Source organism: Dunckerocampus dactyliophorus, chromosome 7, assembly GCF_027744805.1.
Source record: "Dunckerocampus dactyliophorus isolate RoL2022-P2 chromosome 7, RoL_Ddac_1.1, whole genome shotgun sequence".
Lineage (NCBI taxonomy): Eukaryota > Metazoa > Chordata > Actinopteri > Syngnathiformes > Syngnathidae > Dunckerocampus > Dunckerocampus dactyliophorus.
In genome coordinates, this window is record NC_072825.1 from 30238465 (window position 1) to 30256283 (window position 17819).

General features: G+C 39.1%; 2 protein-coding genes across 6 annotated transcripts in view; both read left to right on the forward strand.

Moving 5' to 3' along the window:
- LOC129185000 (ceramide synthase 2-like) overlaps positions 1–9007 on the forward strand; it is a 38181-nt gene extending 29174 nt beyond the window's left edge. Inside the window, exon 11 of the mRNA XM_054781614.1 lies at positions 3239–9007. Coding sequence (XP_054637589.1) covers positions 3239–3394 — 156 coding nt within the window. The 3' untranslated portion in view covers positions 3395–9007. The remainder of the gene's footprint in view (positions 1–3238) is intronic.
- Positions 9008–10053: 1046 nt separating this feature from the next.
- The window catches only part of LOC129184918 (aryl hydrocarbon receptor nuclear translocator-like), a 34497-nt gene continuing 26731 nt past the window's right edge, over positions 10054–17819 (forward strand). Inside the window, exons 1-5 of one of the 5 annotated variants that reach the window (XM_054781426.1) lie at positions 10054–10808; positions 11259–11352; positions 12869–12907; positions 14333–14383; positions 16989–17202. In XM_054781426.1, the coding sequence (XP_054637401.1) occupies positions 10772–10808; positions 11259–11352; positions 12869–12907; positions 14333–14383; positions 16989–17202 (435 nt within the window). In that variant the 5' untranslated portion in view covers positions 10054–10771. Of the gene's footprint in view, positions 10809–11258; positions 11353–12868; positions 12908–14332; positions 14384–14805; positions 17203–17819 lie in introns of those variants that run through there. The other 4 variants (XM_054781427.1, XM_054781430.1, XM_054781431.1 and 1 more) reach the window with 4 other exon arrangements.

A 17819-nucleotide genomic window follows, 5' to 3' on the forward strand; every position in this document is an offset into this window, starting at 1 on the left:
ACATAATATCACCCAGTATAGTAGACATAATATCACCCAATATAGTAGACATCATATCACCCAGTATAGTAGACATCATATCACCCAGTATAGTAGACATGATATCACCCAATATAGTAGACATCATATCACCCAGTATAGTAGACATAATATCACCCAATATAGTAGACATCATATCACCCAGTATAGTAGACATCATATCAGCCAGTATAGCAGACATCATATCACCCAATATAGTAGACATCATATCACCCAATATAGTAGACATAATATCACCCAATATAGTAGACATCATATCACCCAGTATAGTAGACATCATACATAGCACCCAATATAGTAGACATCATATCACCCAGTATAGTAGACATAATATCACCCAATATAGTAGACATCATATCACCCAGTATAGTAGACATAATATCACCCAATATAGTAGACATAATATCACCCAATATAGTAAACATAATATCACCCAGTATAGTAGACATCATATCACCCAGTATAGTAGACATCATATCACCCAATATAGTAGACATAATATCACCCAATATAGTAGACATCATATCACCCAATATAGTAGACATAATATCACCCAATATAGTAGACATAATATCACCCAATATAGTAGACATCATATCACCCAATATAGTAGACATCATATCACCCAGTATAGTAGACATCACATCACCCAGTATAGTAGACATAATATCACCCAATATAGTAGACATAATATCACCCAATATAGTAGACATCATATCACCCAATATAGTAGACATCATATCACCCAATATAGTAGACATCATATCACCCAGTATAGTAGACATCATATCACCCAATATAGTAGACATCATATCACCCAATATAGTAGACATCATATCACCCAATATAGTAGACATCATATCACCCAGTATAGTAGACATAATATCACCCAGTATAGTAGACATCATATCACCCAGTATAGTAGACATCATATCACCCAATATAGTAGACATAATATCACCCAATATAGTAGACATAGTATCACCCAATATAGTAGACATCATATCACCCAGTATAGTAGACATAATATCACCCAATATAGTAGACATAATATCACCCAATATAGTAGACATCATACATATCACCCAGTATAGTAGACATCATATCACCCAATATAGTAGACATCATATCACCCAATATAGTAGACATAATATCACCCAATATAGTAGACATCATATCACCCAGTATAGTAGACATAATATCACCCAATATAGTAGACATCATATCACCCAGTATTGGCAGTTGGTGCAACTAATTCTGACTGGTGTTCCAGGTTCTGCAGGACTTACTCGCTCCTGTGTCTGCATAAAAACAGTGTTCGGAGCACACTGTGGTACTAGCGTACACCCTCGTGAACATGAGTAGAACAGCATTGTACTGGAGAAAGTCATTTGTTGCTCCAAAAATGGCAAGAAAGAAGGGAATTAACAATAGGAGAGAGACAGACCAGCGGTAGTGTATTTGTTAAAGTTTATATATTGAGAGATAAATAGCTCCAATGGAAAACAATTGAGTTAAAATAGTAAATAACATGTATTACTGCATAAACACACACAAAAGTCTTGACTGCATGGGTTGAAATGTGGAAGGTACCCATCCCTAATGACCAAAGAACCAGAACTTGTCGTGGTAGCTCAGTACAATATGGCTGAGGCAGCAGTAAATACACATGAAAAATAAAAGAGGAGATTAGGGTTTTATCCTGCCGATAAATCAGAAGCGATAGAAACGTAACATTCAAACTTGATAAAATAATAACAACTTCAAAATATCAGCTAACGTTGCCGTACACCAAATGGGAAAACGATTTAAGTATATCTCCCGACCCCGTGAGTGCATTTAGAGGGTCATAAGCAGGTTTTCTGTTTCTTATTTTCTCTTATTATGTCTACTATATTGGGTAATAGGAGTGTAAAGGTGACTATAGGGGTGTTATTTCATGTCTAGATGGTTCTAATGTTAAAAAGTGCATTTAGAGGGTCATAAGCAGGTTTTCTATGTCTTTATTTATTTATTTATTTTCCCCTGTCCTGTCCAGCCTTTAAGGCAGATAGAATTGTTGATCTAAATGCCCTCACATGCTCAACAGATTTACTCTGCCAGGGAAAAGTGAGATACACTTCCCCTGTTATACAGAATTTATTTGACTTGGATGTTTTGTTGTTATGTAAATTTGGAGCGGCCGGACCGGAGCAGGAGGGGACAGAGAAGAAGAGAAAAGAAAACAGAGGGAGGGTGCGGGGATAAGAGGGGGACAAAAAGACAAGAGACAAGGACAACAGCAGCATCAACAATTGTGACAATAATAACAGAACAACAGAAACAAATAGGACTACATTAGCAAATGTCTGTGACGACTATAAAGACACTGACGGAAAGGACAAAATGATATCAACAACCACAATGACAATACTGCATTGAAACAGTCACACATAATAGTAGTAATGAAATGATGAATTATGATAGTGATCACAATGACAATACTGCATTGAAACAGTCACACATAATAGTAGTCATGAAATGATGAATTATGATAGTGATCACAATGATAATACTGCATTGAAACAGTCACACATAATAGTAGTAATGAAATGATGAATTATGATAGTGATCACAATGATAATACTGCATTGAAACAGTCACACATAATAGTAGTCATGAAATGATGAACTATGATAGTGATCACAATGACAATACTGCATTGAAACAGTCACACATAATAGCAGTAATGAAATGATGAATTATGATAGTGATCACAATGACAATACTGCATTGAAACAGTCACACATAATAGCAGTAATGAAATGATGAACTATGATAGTGATCACAATGACAATACTGCATTGAAACAGTCACACATGATAGTAGTAATGAAATGATGAACTATGATAGTGATCAGTTTTATTTTCTTTTATTATGTCTACTATATTGGGTGATAGGAGTGTAAAGGTGACTACGGGGGGGTTATCTCATGTCTAGAGGGCTCTAATAATGTTAAAAATGTATTTAGAAGATTGTAAACAGGTTTTCGCTGCCATAACGAGGAAAATATTCCATTTATTAATAGTGAATCCTACTTTGTGGAACTTCACTTATGGTGGTCGGGTGTGGAACCGATTAGCCGCCTTAAACGAGGGACAACTGCGTCTAAAATTCAATCAGCTTGGTGAAATTTCGTCTCTCTTTGACACGTTTTCAGGAAAAAGTGGATGACGAGAGGAGCGACAAGGATGAGACAGACGAGACCGATGAGGAGGACGACGACGAGGAGGAAGCCACAAAGGTCATGCGGAAAAACGGGCCGCTGCAGAACGGCCACGCGGTCCACAACAACAACCACAGCAAGGTGGAATGACGGGAAAGGGAGTGTGAGAAGGACTCACGTGCCTCGGCAGGGGCCAGCGCCGCCCGAGTAGGAAGATGCTCTAGTGGCGGGAGGAAGATGAGGGGTTTTAGTCATGCGTCAAAACGTAAATCTGACACTGTTACCTTTGCACATCACAAAAAAACACAGTTTAGAAAGCCAACAGGTTAGTTAACTACACTAAGTGGCATGGCTTCTTTTTTGCTTTGCCAGGGTGTGACCACACCTTCTCACTTTAGACAGGGAACAAACTGGAGAGGAGAGGAGGAGAGGAGGAGAGGAGGAGAGGAGGAGAGGAGTGATGCCACCACAGCTTTCCTCGCTCCCTTGCTGTGTGCCTTAGAGCCAGACCTCTGGCTTTTTAAAACCATGCCATTTTAAACTCTACGCTTTAATTGTTTTCAATCGAGCGCTTTGTGCTTCTCTTCTTTTCCACAAAAAGAACAAATGAGTTTGATGACAGGGCATTTATTTCCCTACATTGTGTCTATGCAACCACACGAGTGTTGCGCTATTGCAACGCCTTTGCACAACCCCACACTTCCTCCTGTTTTGTGTGTTTTGATTTGATGACAGCTTGCTGTGCCGTCTCTAAAGTGCTTTTTCCAGCGCCTTCACGTCCAATGCCGTAGGCCCAGGGGTGTCCAAAGTGCAGACCGGGGGCCATTTGTGTTTTTTTATTGGCCCGCCGCACATTCTAAAAACATAATTCAACAAGGAAACGCCCCCAAAAACTGAAATATGATGGTTTACCGTAATTCCTGTTGTATAAGCCGCCACTTTTTTCTTTGAATCCTGCAGCTTATTTATGATTGTCTTCTAAGATCGTGGCGTCTCCTACCACTAATCATGTCAACTCTATGCTGCTCACGTGCCAGTGAGCAAACCGAAGCTCTTGCTTTGGCAGGAGCCAATCACAAGTTTCATTGTAACGCACGACGAGAAATCGCAGGGCGTCATGACTCAGTATAACAGGAAGCTCAAATCATCACACGGCAACTACAGCTCGAACTCCAACATGAAAATAACAATTATTACATGAAAATAACAAACAAAAGCTAGTTTACCGCATACCCACAGTGCATCACTGCAAGCAGAGACGTTCATCGGCCAAAGGCTGCCCGCTGTGTCGGGCGTCGGACCACCAGAGGGAGCTTTTTCTAGCATGAAGTTGAAATATTAAAGAAAAAATATGTAAAAAAAAAAAAAAAAAAAAAGTTAGGTAAAAATTCGGTTGGGGAAAAAGTTATAATATTATGGGAATAAAGTCATCATATTATGAGAGGAACATTTACAAGAAGAAAGAAGAAATATTTGGGAAAAAAACAAAACAACAGCAGCAATTATTGAAAAATCAGCTGTACTTTTACAAAAATAAAGTCTAAATATTAAGAGAAAAAAGTCACAAATTTACAAGAATAAATTCATAATATTAAGAGAAAAATAATGTTATTTTTGTAGTATAAAGTTGAAACATTAAAAAAATATATGTTGTTTTTTTCAAGTAATATTATGACAAACAAAAAGTTGCCATTTTTGGAAAATTAAGTTGGGGAAAGTTAAATTATGGGAATAATGTCAAAATATTAGGAGTTAAAATTTAAACGAACCAAGTTGAAATATTTTAAAAATTTAAGAAAAAACATTAAAAATGTGAAAAAGGGAGCAAAGAGTGACATGGATTTTAATAAGAGGCTTTTTCACCAATGGGACGAAGCTGAGACGCATTTTTTTTCTTGAAACATACAGTGGTGTGAAAAAGTGTTTCTTCCCTTCCTGAGTTCTTATTTTTTTGCGTGTTTGCCACACTTAAATGTTTCAGATCATCAAACAGATGTAAATATTAGTCATGACAACACAACTCAACTCAACTCAAAATCAAAGCTACATGGCCCTGTGTTATCCCGTAATAATCAAAAGTTTCATTTAAAAAGTGCATAAAGTGTTGAGTTGTGTTGTCATTGACTAATATTTACATTTGTTGAAACATTCAAGTGTGACAAACATGCAAAAAAATGAAGCAATCAGGAAGGAGGCAAACACTTTTTCACGCCAGCGTGTATAACTTGTTAGCATTTCTACATGTGTTACTTTATCAAATATTATTTTTCACGATGTGGCCCTCGCTGGACAAACCTTTGGACCCCCCTGCTCCAGCCTACAGGTGTGTCCCTCGGCTTGCTGCTTGAAAGGAGTGCTGTGTTTGAATCGGGGAGTCACAGCTCCGTGCTCGCTAGCGGATTTCAGTGTTTGAATGTCATGCTTCTGCCTGAAGCGGCTTAATCCACTTCCCAGGTCCTGAATGTTGCTGCGTGTGCCATCCTCTGCAAATAGCCCCTTTCACACAGAGATCACATCAGTGCCGAAACAGTTTATTTATTGTGTGAATGCTGAATTCGAGCCTGTGCTGTTTTATACACAACCCAGAGAAATGCTTTTGGTGGAGGTCACTTTCGGGGTGGCGCAAACCCACCTGCTAGCTTTGACGTTGACCTCTTTGATTTGGGGTCAACATTTGCAATAAAAGGGATTGCATGTTGTAATGCTTAGATTACACATTCGGCTGCAGAACCCCTCCCCTTCTCTCTTCAATTGCAGTTGTTCACTCGCCACACAATCCAGGTTTAAGCCCTAAATATGCTCCACACACTTATTCAACACATAAAATGTACAGCCACTCACCACCAATGAATGATAATGGAAGATGATCCATGAACAGCCACGGCACAGAACTACGATGTGTTCAAGGACCGCTCAACAAAGTGCGAAACCTCAACGCTTGACGAAAAAACAAGTGAACATACAAATTGTGACTTATTTTTTCAACAGCAGTACATGTATGCTGTACATTGTACATGTATTATCACATATTTATAAATTATGACAGACCTAGTGTGAATGAATGCCCCAAAACAATTCAAAAAAAAAAATCATTATTTTTTTTAGTTAATTTGTGATTTTTGACTGTAATTATTTTATTTTTGGGGGGAAAAAAAAAACTTTTCTCTGAACTTGCCATCTTAAAAAAAATATTAGGAAAATAAATAAAAAAAAACAGCAAATATTGAAAAATCAGCATATTTATGTATGTAAAAAAAAATTTACTAAAAAGTAATATTATGACAAACAAAATAAAGTTGTATTTCTTGCAAAATGAGGTTGGGGAAAAATGCTATCTAATATTATGGGATGAAAATTTACACGAAGAAAGTTGAAATATATGGGGGGGGGGGGAGCAGCAAATATTGAAAAATCTGCAGTACTTTTACAAAAATGGAGTAAAAGTATTAAGAGAAAAAAGTCACACTTTTACGAGAATAAACTTGCAATATTAAGAAGAAACTAATGTCAGTTTTTTAAAGAAAATATGTGTCATAACTAATATGACAAACAAAACAAAATAAAGTTGGAATTTTTGGAAAATTAGGTTGGGCAACAAGTTATGATATTACAATATTATGAGAAGAAAATTACAAGAAGAAAGTTGAAATATCTGGACAATTTCAAAATAAAACAACAGCAGCAAATATTGAAAAATCAGCAGTACTTTTACAAAAATAAAGTAAAATTATTTAGAGAAAAAAAATCACATTTTTACGAGAATAAACTTGCAATATTAACAGGAAAATAATGTCATTTTTTAGCATAAAGTTGAAATATTAAAGAAAAATGTATTTTTTAAAAGTAGTGTGACAAACAAAAGAAAATTAAGTTGGAATTTTGGGAAAATTAGGTTGAGCAAAAAGTTGTAATATTATGGGAATAAATTCATAATATTATGAGAAGAAATTTACAAGAAGAAAGTTGAAATATTCAGAAATTTAAAAAAAACAGCAGGTATTGAAAAATCACCGGTACTTATACAAAAATTAAGTAAAAATTTTAAGAGGAAAAAAAATCACACTTTTCCGAGAATAAACTTGCAATATTAAGAAGAAAATAATGTCATTTTTCTAACATATAGTTGAAATATTTTTTTTTCATTGTTTTTTTTTTTTAAGTCATATGACAAACAAAAGAAAATAAAATTGGAATTTTGGGAAAATTAGGTTGAGCAAAAAGTTATAATATTATGGGAATAAATTCATAATATTATGAGAAGAAATTTACAAGAAGAAAGTTGAAATATTCGGAAACTTAAAAAAAAAACAACAGCAAATATTGAAATATCTACAGTGCTTTAAAAAAAAATAAAGTAAAAATATTAACTTGCAATATTCAGAGGAAAATAATGTCATTTTTCTAGCATAAAATTGAAATACTCGAGAAAAAAATAAAGCAGTCTTAAATCTCTATCATCTTAAAAATGTGTTATTGTTTTTACATTTTCTTTCCATGTAATTTTATATATGCATACTGTCTGTATTTGGAGGCAGTATAACGGACGTAATAGAGGCAGAGTGTCATCTGTGTGAAAGGGGATTCCGCAGTGTTGTCAATGTATTTTTCCCCGTGGTCGCTGTCCTATAAGTATTTCTGTGGCCACCTCATGTCATGACCCGTTTGGCCCGTTACACCGATGTCGCACATGGCTGGGTTTTGTATGAAATGCACTGTTAAGGCTCTTACGTGCCAATTTTGCAGCACGGGTGTCCAAACATACCAAAAAAAATCAAGGATTCGGGGGCCACTTTGTTTCCCTCCCCAGTCCCGGAGGCGGGATGGCATCTGTTTTGTACGTCTGTGTAGGCTCTCAGTCGTACAGGAGTTGTCCATCGAGGAAAAGGCTTCTTGAGACGTCATCTGTACTTCTGTGTAGTAAGTACTTCTACACAGAAGTACAGATGACGTCTCAAGAAGCCTTTTCCTCGATCTGTTTTGTACGTCACACTGGGACGCCAGTGGTTGCTGACGTCGTCACGAGTCTGATTTTCTGACGGCGGGATTCCGTGAAGGCTAAGCGTACATGTCTGCGTGAAATGCCCCACTGCCAAATTTGCCGTATCTCTGTGGAAAGAGGCGGCATAGACAGTCACAGCTACTGCAGATACTACCCCCGTTCCGTGTCTCGAAGGACAGCATTCCCAGTAGCAAACGTGAAGGACACTTATGGCTTTTACTGGAGTGACTGGACCTGCAGTATTCCCAAGTACTGCGTTTTTCACACCACTGCCAAGCATCCTGGCTGATGTTGATGATCCACGCCAGGGTTGTGTGTTAAGTATGGTAGCTGAAGGATGTCAGATGTCATTGGAATTCATCCATGGTTGCTTTGACTTGATTCTTCTCCTACACCAAGTGCCTTATTGGTCATTGATGGGACGTCCCCTCTCCACTCTCCCCTCTCCTGTCTGCCCACTTCTTCTTCTCTGTCTCCACCTCACTCACTCGCATCGGAGCCCACCTCAGACCACGCGTGTCCTCCGTCATCGCTCGCGTTCCTCCTCCACAGATCCCTCATTCCACCTTCTACTTTTTTTTTTTTTTTTTTTTTTTTTTTTTTACTAACGTAGACCAAGCAACCGGCAAGCTTCCTTTCCTCTTCCACGGTGACGCAGAAGCAAGAGCTGCGTCCTGGTTACAGTGTTACTATTGTTTTGTTTGGTTCAACGACGCCCAAGTGTTGTTATTAATAATAAAAGCAACGATCATGAATCACAACAATCCTCTTTCTGAGTCTTTTCTCTCACACTGAAGCACTTTGAAATCATGCCTGCACAACACTCGGACCCCACTGGAAGACAAGCCCTCGGTCTCTGCGTGGCATGGTGTGTATGTGAGTGACAGGAAGAAAAGCTCTGACTCCCTTGGGGAGAAGTTGCAACATTTTGGCTGTTTTTTCCCCCAAATATTTCAGCTTTCTGCCTCTACATTGTCTTCTCGTAAGATTATGACTTTATTCCCATAATATGGTGACATTAAAAAATAGCATATTTTCCCTTTAATATTTCAACTCTGTGCTTCTAAAGGGATCTTATTTTTCCTCATAATATTAAAAATGTATTCTTGTAATATGGTAAAAAAAAATAAAAAAATCGTGAGGATAACATTTTTTTCACGTAATATTTTGACTTTATTCTCATAATATTGTGATTTTTTTTCCCCCCCAACCTCAATTTAGTTTTATTTGGTTCTCATAATACAGTATACGACTTAAAAAATATTTCAACTCTATGCTACTAAAATGATATAATTTTTCCTCATAATATTACAAATTTATTCACATAAAATGGCAAAAAAAATAATTCGAATGAAACTTTTTTCTCTTGATATTTTGATTTTATTCTTGTAAAATTACTGCTGATTTTTTCATTTTTTGCTGCTGTTTTTTTTTTCCAAATAGTTTCTTCCTGTAAATTTCCTTCCTGTAATATTTTGACTTTATTAATATTATGAGAAATTAATTGTTAACTAAATTAAAAAACATATATATATTTTTTGATTTTAATACTTCAACTTCATGCTACCAAAATGATGTTATTTTTCCTTATAATATTACGACGTTATTCTTGTACAATTACGACTTTTCTCTTGTTAGAATACAACTTATTTCTTCTCCATATGTTGACTTTATTTGTGTAAAATTACACCTGTTTTTTCTATTGCTTTTTTATTTTACTTTTTATTCATTAATTACATTCTTAATTGTGTTTTTTGTCTTAAAATATGAAGAATATCCTTGTTACTTTTTGTGCTTAATTTAAAAAAAAAATGTATTTTTACATTTACAAAGTTAAATTACGTATCCTTCTTTTAATTCTGAGATGAAATAATACAAGTATAAACTAGGATGCAGTAATTATTTGTCAAATTAACACAATTAGCTCTTTCAAATTCAGTGTATCTTTTAGTCATGGTCATAACTGTAGTTTTACTCTCCATCTAAAATATCCCAATTTGAAATAACTAGATGTCATGTAATTCATAACGCAGTGGCCAACATTTAAATGTTTTTTTTTCTTCCGTGTCTCCTGTTTTTGCCAGTTTAATTTGGTTTTGCATTACCGAAGGCCGGTGGGGGGCGGAGCTTAAGACAGGATTTCCCAATGTGTTACGTCATTTGTAGCTTGCTGCCGTGATGTCCAATAGGAAAAGTGAAAACAAAACAGTGTGTCCCGCTAGCTCACTGCTAGCTTGGAACGCCATCTTGAACCGACAGGGTGTTTAAACCCGAGAGAACTCAGCAAAGGGGGTCGACGGGAGTTCCGGCGTTTGTGTTTTCGTTCCTTCGAACCCCTGGGGGCCTCTGAAAAGGCTCCAGGCATGGCTCGAAGCCCTTATAAGTTACATTAAAGCCGTAGAAGTGAGGACATCGCCACGGCGCTTGTAGTTAGCTTGTAGCTAGCTAGTTAGTGAGCTAGCTAGCAAGCAAGGGGGAGGAGCGAGGATTTGAGTACATTTGTTTTCTCCAGCAGAAGTAGTTTGTTTATGTTATTCCACACGGACATGTCATCTTCAAACCAAGGTAAAGTGTCAAAAAACTCCCTATCAAACATAAAGCGATATCTTTGCTCGTTCTTCCGGCGCGTCTTTTTGCACCATTAGTTCTGCCGGACACTTTACTAAGGATAGCGTGACAGCAGCGGCTAGGTTAGCCTAGCAGCAAAGCTAATGGCACAGTACAGATAGATAGGGGGTTGCGTAAGTCATAGCTTGCTAATACTGTATACTCCGGTGCACTGAAGCTGGTGTTCATATGTGCAGTGTACAAATAGTTGGAAAAAATGCTGTGCCGTAATCGTGTTTACTGAACGCCCTCCACAACCTGAAATCGCATGCTTGCTCGTATTTAAGATAGCTATCTACAGTAGGTCATGATTGCATTTTTCGACACAGATTTTGGTTGGTATGCGAATGGAGGAGGCACAACATGGGTCTCACCTGTCACTTCTGCAACATTGTCTGTTATTAATAGATTTAACAGACCCCGGTCTGGGCATGGGGGCAAGTGGCACCCAAGCAAGCGGCGGGGCTGTGGTGCCAAAAGGGAGCAACAAGAGACGAGCGGCGTAAGTGTGCAGCATTATTCACAGCATGCGTGTAACAACTGCTGTATGTGTACTCGAATCAGGGCTTTTCCAAGTGTTTCTCACAGGACTGCAATCTATTTGTGGTGGCGGGTTGCCCTCCTCATCGTCCAATTTGCATAGATGGACATGACACGTGCATGTCGTTTTTCCAAATGCTAAAATACATTGGAAGACAAATATTTGGTATTATTACTTATTAGTAACAACAGTTCAGCCTTTTCTCATTGCATTATGCCTTTTTGCTTGCTTGTTTTGTTTATTTTATTTCTATAACGTTCGCAAATGGCGCCGAGGCCACACTTTGGACACCCCTAGTTTACGTATTTCACCTGACGGAAGAGTCTTAGCACTGTTGCTACCATGACTCATGTAGCAAGTCCATTCTTGTCAAATTTGGACTTTTTTCTCTTCATATTTTCACTTTGTTCTCATAAAATTACAGCTGTTTTTTTTATATTTCTCCCTTTTTTTTATTTTCGAATTATTTCAGCTTTTGTCTTGTAATTTTTTTCCTCGTAGTTGTGACCATGATATTTTGACTTTATTCGCGTAACATTATAACTTCTCCTGCAATTTAATTTTCCAAAAATTACAAATTAATTTTTTTCTCACAATATTCCAACTTAAAAAAATGTTTCTTAAAAACAAACCAAAACAAAAAATAAATGTAAGAATTTTTGCATTTAATGAACTCATTCAACACCAAAGACGTATTTAAGTTTATATAAACCCAGGCGCCCGATCCCAACAACGTATTTATACATTTTTTAGAGGCAAAAAGAGGGGGTGACGCAACCCTCCACTCATGCATTTCACTTCAGAGCCATTTTAAGCCATAAAAACGTCCAGAAGGTGGCAGAAGTGCGTTTGATAAGAGCTCGGCAGAGATCGTGTGGACGGAGGGATCACATGACAGGAAGTAGGAAGTGAGAGAGCGTGGAGGAGTGCAGCGTGCAGATTATGCATTGTAGGGAAATTTTAATGCGTGCACACACATAGTTCAGTTCCAAATGTGAAAACTGTAAATAGTTCAAGGTGTTATATTTGTAAATAAATTGTTATTTAGATGTAAAACAACCCCTTTTTTGTGTTGTTTATGTTGGTATAGTTGTTTAGATATTTGAGCTGTCACAAAAGCAAAAAACAATTTGTGTCAAAGTGAAAGTTGTGCTTGAAATGTATCTTTTAACAAAAAGCAGGTTCTCTCCCTTTTTTAGTTGGGAACGGATATTTTCCTGAAACTTACCTATGTTCTACTGCTGATTACTAAAGAAGGGAAAAAGGTAGAAACACATTTTTTTCCTGATGAAAGACGGGAGTGTAATGTTTCTTTTGGTAGGTTCCATGTTTATATAACCATACAACACAATATTCTGTATGCCGTGGAAGATCAGCGAAAATGGTTTAAAATGGCTCCCACTGTGAAAAGCACTGCTTTGCATTGATTGTGCACACATCAGTGCCGCTCTTGATGTGTCTCTTCTTTGTATTGCAGCCCTGATTTTGACGACGACGAGGGAAGCAAGTTGTTTAGGTATTTAAGTCGCATCATCGAGTGCATGACAGTAGATCCCCGCCTGCTCGCCGTCGTCGTTCACTCCCACGCACTTTCCCAGATTTAATTTGACCTGCGTGAAACGGTATATACAGTAAGTGGGTGGGGGAAAGTGCTGCAGCTGTGAATCCAGCAGAGGGCCCCGTCACACAAGTTAATTCACTCAACATTTTCCAGCAGGAAGATGCTTTTTGACAAGATGTGATGCTGTGTCACTTGCCTCCTAATGTGTAAAAGTGAGTTAAAAACTGTAAGAGGCATATTGTTGGGGTCAGAGGTTTTTTAGGGGTCTTTCGGCTTTTCTCTCAGCAAGCCATTTGCACCGGGTATTTGGCTTAGTTTTTGGTTTTGCTGTCGCGGTTTTTCAAATAAATTAAATAACTGATAAATGCTGTTTTGTGGTTGAATACGGCTTATTATTAGTGGGTTTTTTTAAAGCCTATTCAAGCAAATTGAATGTATTCTTGGTCTAAATTAAGCATTTTCAAGCATAAAAATGGCAAAATGAACCAAAATAGGCCTGAGGTACGTGGGAAGTGACGTGCGTGACGTCAGCTAGCTAGGTTGACTGTGTTTAGCCGGGTGTTAGTAGTGTGGAGTTGTGGCCAACAGCAGCTCCTGTGTGAATGTTCACCAATGATATGCGATGCCACTGATTTTTGTTTCCCATACTGAATAAAAGTTAGACTGGTATCTGCGATACCGATCCGATACTGATACCTTGTGCAAATTCACCTCGTGTCTGGCAAATTTGAAAAAGTAGTGTATTTTGTATCATAGCATAAAGAATACAAGACAAATAATTAATTTAATTAAATAAAATAATCATTTAATAATGAATTTATTTTACACCCTGAACTATCAGGTCATATACAATATGTGAAAATGGTGTTTTAAATAATAAAAAAAAAAACTAAAACAATCCATCCATCCATTTTCTATGCCGCTTATCCTCACTAGGGGTGCGGCTATGCTGGAGCCTATCCCAGCTGACCTTGGGCGAGAGGCGGGGTACACGCTGGACTGGTCGCCAGCCAGTCGCAGTAAGTAAAATAATAAAACCATTCAAAGAAATGATTGATCATTAAGAGCTACTGTAAGAACGACAACATTATTCACAGTTCACATGCGGCTGCGATTACGATGGGTCAGCCTTTCAACAGACAAACGTTTCACACAAACATGACCCCATATTTTCCTCTGAGAATCGATTGCAGAGCGTAAGGAGCTGGTATCGGAAGTATCGATATTTCGGAATATTAAAATATTCCATTCATAAATAAGGAGTCCTACTTTGGCAGCAATGAACCTCGATAAAGGAGGGAACGTAACGACTGCGACTAGCGGGGGCTACTGTGTTGAGTGTTGAAATTGTGCCGCTAACGACTGATTGTGTTCTATCAGGTGTGACGATGACTCGGGAGGGCCCAACAACGACAAAGAGCGCTTCGCTAGGTAGGATGAGGACTTTGGGCTTGAGCGTGTGTGCGATCCGTCCCGTTTGGAAGGTCTTCCCCCCACCCCCCACTCTACTCCCAGGCCTTATGTTTTAGCGGCTTGGTTTCGTTTCCAGGTTTTTGGAAGACGATCAGAGTTTTGCAGATAAGGAAAAACTAGCCAGGTATGGCCTGTGCCACCATGGAAGGATGCCTCCTCCTGCTTGCATTAAGACTGAATGCACGGGTTCAAGCCTATCCTGTCCCCTTTTGATGGGACCTCCGGCGGCAGTTTGGTAGCTGGTGTAGAAATGCCTGTCAGAATGTTGCACTTGTTTGTTGTCTCCCTCAAGTCTTGATTATAGGTGACCAACAACTACGTAGTGTGTGAGTCTTTCCTCCTGAGCAAATCTCCTCTGTTTCTTTATTTCTCCTTCTCAGGTTGTCTGAAAACTCCCTCTCTGCTCTTGCTCTCTTTGGCCACGAGAGAACGGCCTCTCTCTTGCTTTATCACGTCTATTCATTTCTTTTATTTTCATATTTTATGTCATATGTTGTTTTATGCAAGGGCTATTCAACCTAGGGCCGGCGGGCCACATCCCGCCTAGCGTAAGAGGGACTGACTAGCCTAGTCGCTCCTGAAAAACAGTATTCCCGTCATATAGAGGAAAATCTTTGAGTGAGTACATAAGAACAGCAGAGCACTCATGGCATTTAGAGGCTCCTTGACTGATTTAGCAGTAGATACTAGGAATGTCACGATCCCATCGTCGGGATCGGGATCGGCTGCCGATCGGCTGTAATTTGGAGATTGGATAAAATCATCTTCCGCCACAAGATTGGGCCGACCCGGTTGCCGTATCATGTTCGTAACTCTGGGCCACACTACAGCGCCTCAAAGTTGGTTGCCACTCGACTCCCGCCACCCGTAAAAAGAAGAAAACACAACACCACCATGCAGACATGTCCGCCATGTCCCGTGGTGACGTTAGCTTCACATTGGACGTTGGATATTCCGCTCCGTAGCTACAGCGGTAGTTCCCCCTCCCTGTGCCGGCACTGCTGTGTCGTGGTGCGGGGAGCTCGCACCAGTGCCGCTGTAACCGCTGGTTATTTATACTAGGGACCGTCAATAAATTACTATTGCGTTGAAGGGAGTTTGTTAAAAACAAGTGTAATATATTGTAAATCACACCACAGATTGATCTCTAACCAAGTATTTGCACAGCGGTGTAGAAAGCAAATAACACAGACGAGAACGCGAGGTGAATTCATCGACATCAGGTGAATCAGGAACATTATTATTATTATTTTTTGCCCAGACATAGACCTGTGACCCACTGAAAACAACCCACTTTTGGGTTCCGACCCACCAGTTGAGAATCGCTAGTATAGAAGATCTTCCAGTAGGTACATAAGAACAGCAGAGCACTCACAAGTGTTTTTGCAGTAGGTACATAAAAATAATAGAGAGCTCCTATCATTGAAGATCTTTCACTGTCACTTTTGCAGTACGCCCTTCAACGTTTCTCTTGGTACGCGATCATGGTTACAAACGAGGAGGCTTTGTCGTGCTGGCCGTGTGTCGTATTTTCGTGGGACACTTCCAACATCTTCATCAAATATGCTGGCGCATCTATCTTTCCGGTGCCCCAGTCAGCCATAATGTGGCATTTGTCTTGTTTTTCTTCTTCTTCTGCTTTCTTTTCCTCTTCTTCTGCGACGTCCTCGTCATTTTCTCCTGCTTTTGCCAGGAGCTCCTCATGGATGACATGTAAAATGGCGACTGACTGAGGTGGAATGGTGGAAGATGTTTATAGCGGCTGTATTTTAATAATAATAACAAAAAAACATACACGGTGAGAGCGTATCAAGAATACATCAGAGTATTTTTGGCTTTTGATCCGATTTCTTTGTAGTCTTGCTGATCTGATCCGATTCAGTGGTGAAATGAACGACCGCATAAAAAATGAGATTGGAGCAAAGAATGTGAATTGGGCGTCACACCCTGCAGTGTGAACGTGTCCTTTGACTGCCACTTGTGCAGTAGGTCTCGTGCCATACAAGATGTTTGCTTGGTTTTTAAAAATCACTTGAGTAGTCCTGTCATATAGAAGATCTCTGACGTGTTTATTTTTTTTATAATAAGTCCTTAAAATAAGGAGAGCACTCCTGTTATATAGAGTAGGGGCTAAAAAATCAAAAGAGCACTTCTGTTATATAGAGAATCTTTGACAAGTATTTTTACAGTCGGTAAATAACACCATAGCACTCTTGTCATTTAGAGGATCTTTGACAAACACGAACACAGCGCTTGTGTTGTAATAAATAACTTTGTTAGCAGTTGGTTGACTTTTATGATATGGCCGAGCCTTGCGTTGGCGTCTTGATGTATTTTGTCATCATTATTACCCCTGGTCCTTAGCTTTCTGAAAATGTGCCTTCCAGAGCAGTGAAGTTGAATAGCCCTTCCTTGTGTCATCCTCACCTCTGCTTCCAAAGTGACACGCGTATACATCGCAACATTGACTCTAAACTCTACTCCACGTTGTCCACCCGCCCCATCTGGCTCTCCCTCCTTCTCCTGTCCACCTCTGCGTTCCTCCCTCGTCTTCTCACTCCAGGGAGAACCACAGCGAGATAGAGAGGCGGAGGCGGAACAAGATGACAGCCTACATCACAGAGCTGTCGGACATGGTGCCCACGTGCAGCGCGCTGGCACGGAAGCCCGACAAGCTCACCATCCTGCGAATGGCCGTGTCGCACATGAAGTCTCTGCGAGGGAGCGGCAACACCAATCCGGATGGCTCCTACAAGCCTTCCTTTCTCACTGACCAGGTCAGGACAATTGGACGTCATTTTCTCCCCTGTCTCACCTGTCCCCCGCTGGCCTGCACTCACACTGCTCTGCAGCATCCGGTTTACACATGCTATCACTTCCTTGTGTTACTGCAGCGTTCCTGACTGAGGATTGTTCTCTTGTGATAGTTATTGATGGTAGCAGGCAGGTGGAGCGATTGCACAGTTAATTATATATGCATAATGCATAACTATATATGCATAAGCAAACATTCCATGGGCTTTGACATGACTCACATCTCTTTATTTCTATTATGCAAGGTGGCCGTTAGGATTAACGTGGGAAACGTGGTGGGCAAAAAAAGCAAAAGCAATGTTGTGCGTGCATGTTGCACTCTTTCATGAGCTCATGTACCCCGGGATTTGACTTTATGGATTATTGGACTCTTTCTTTTCATTTCTACTTTGCAAGATTTGCTGATTATTTCAAATCTTTCTTTTTACCTCTGAAGGTGCTACATGACATAATTGGCAAAATAGCATAATTGGCCGTGACGCTGAACTCGGTGTGGACGGCTAAAACTGAGTTTTGAGAAATGTGCGGCATTATCTTATGTTTGTAAACCTTATTAAACAACAGAACATGAAGGTACTGA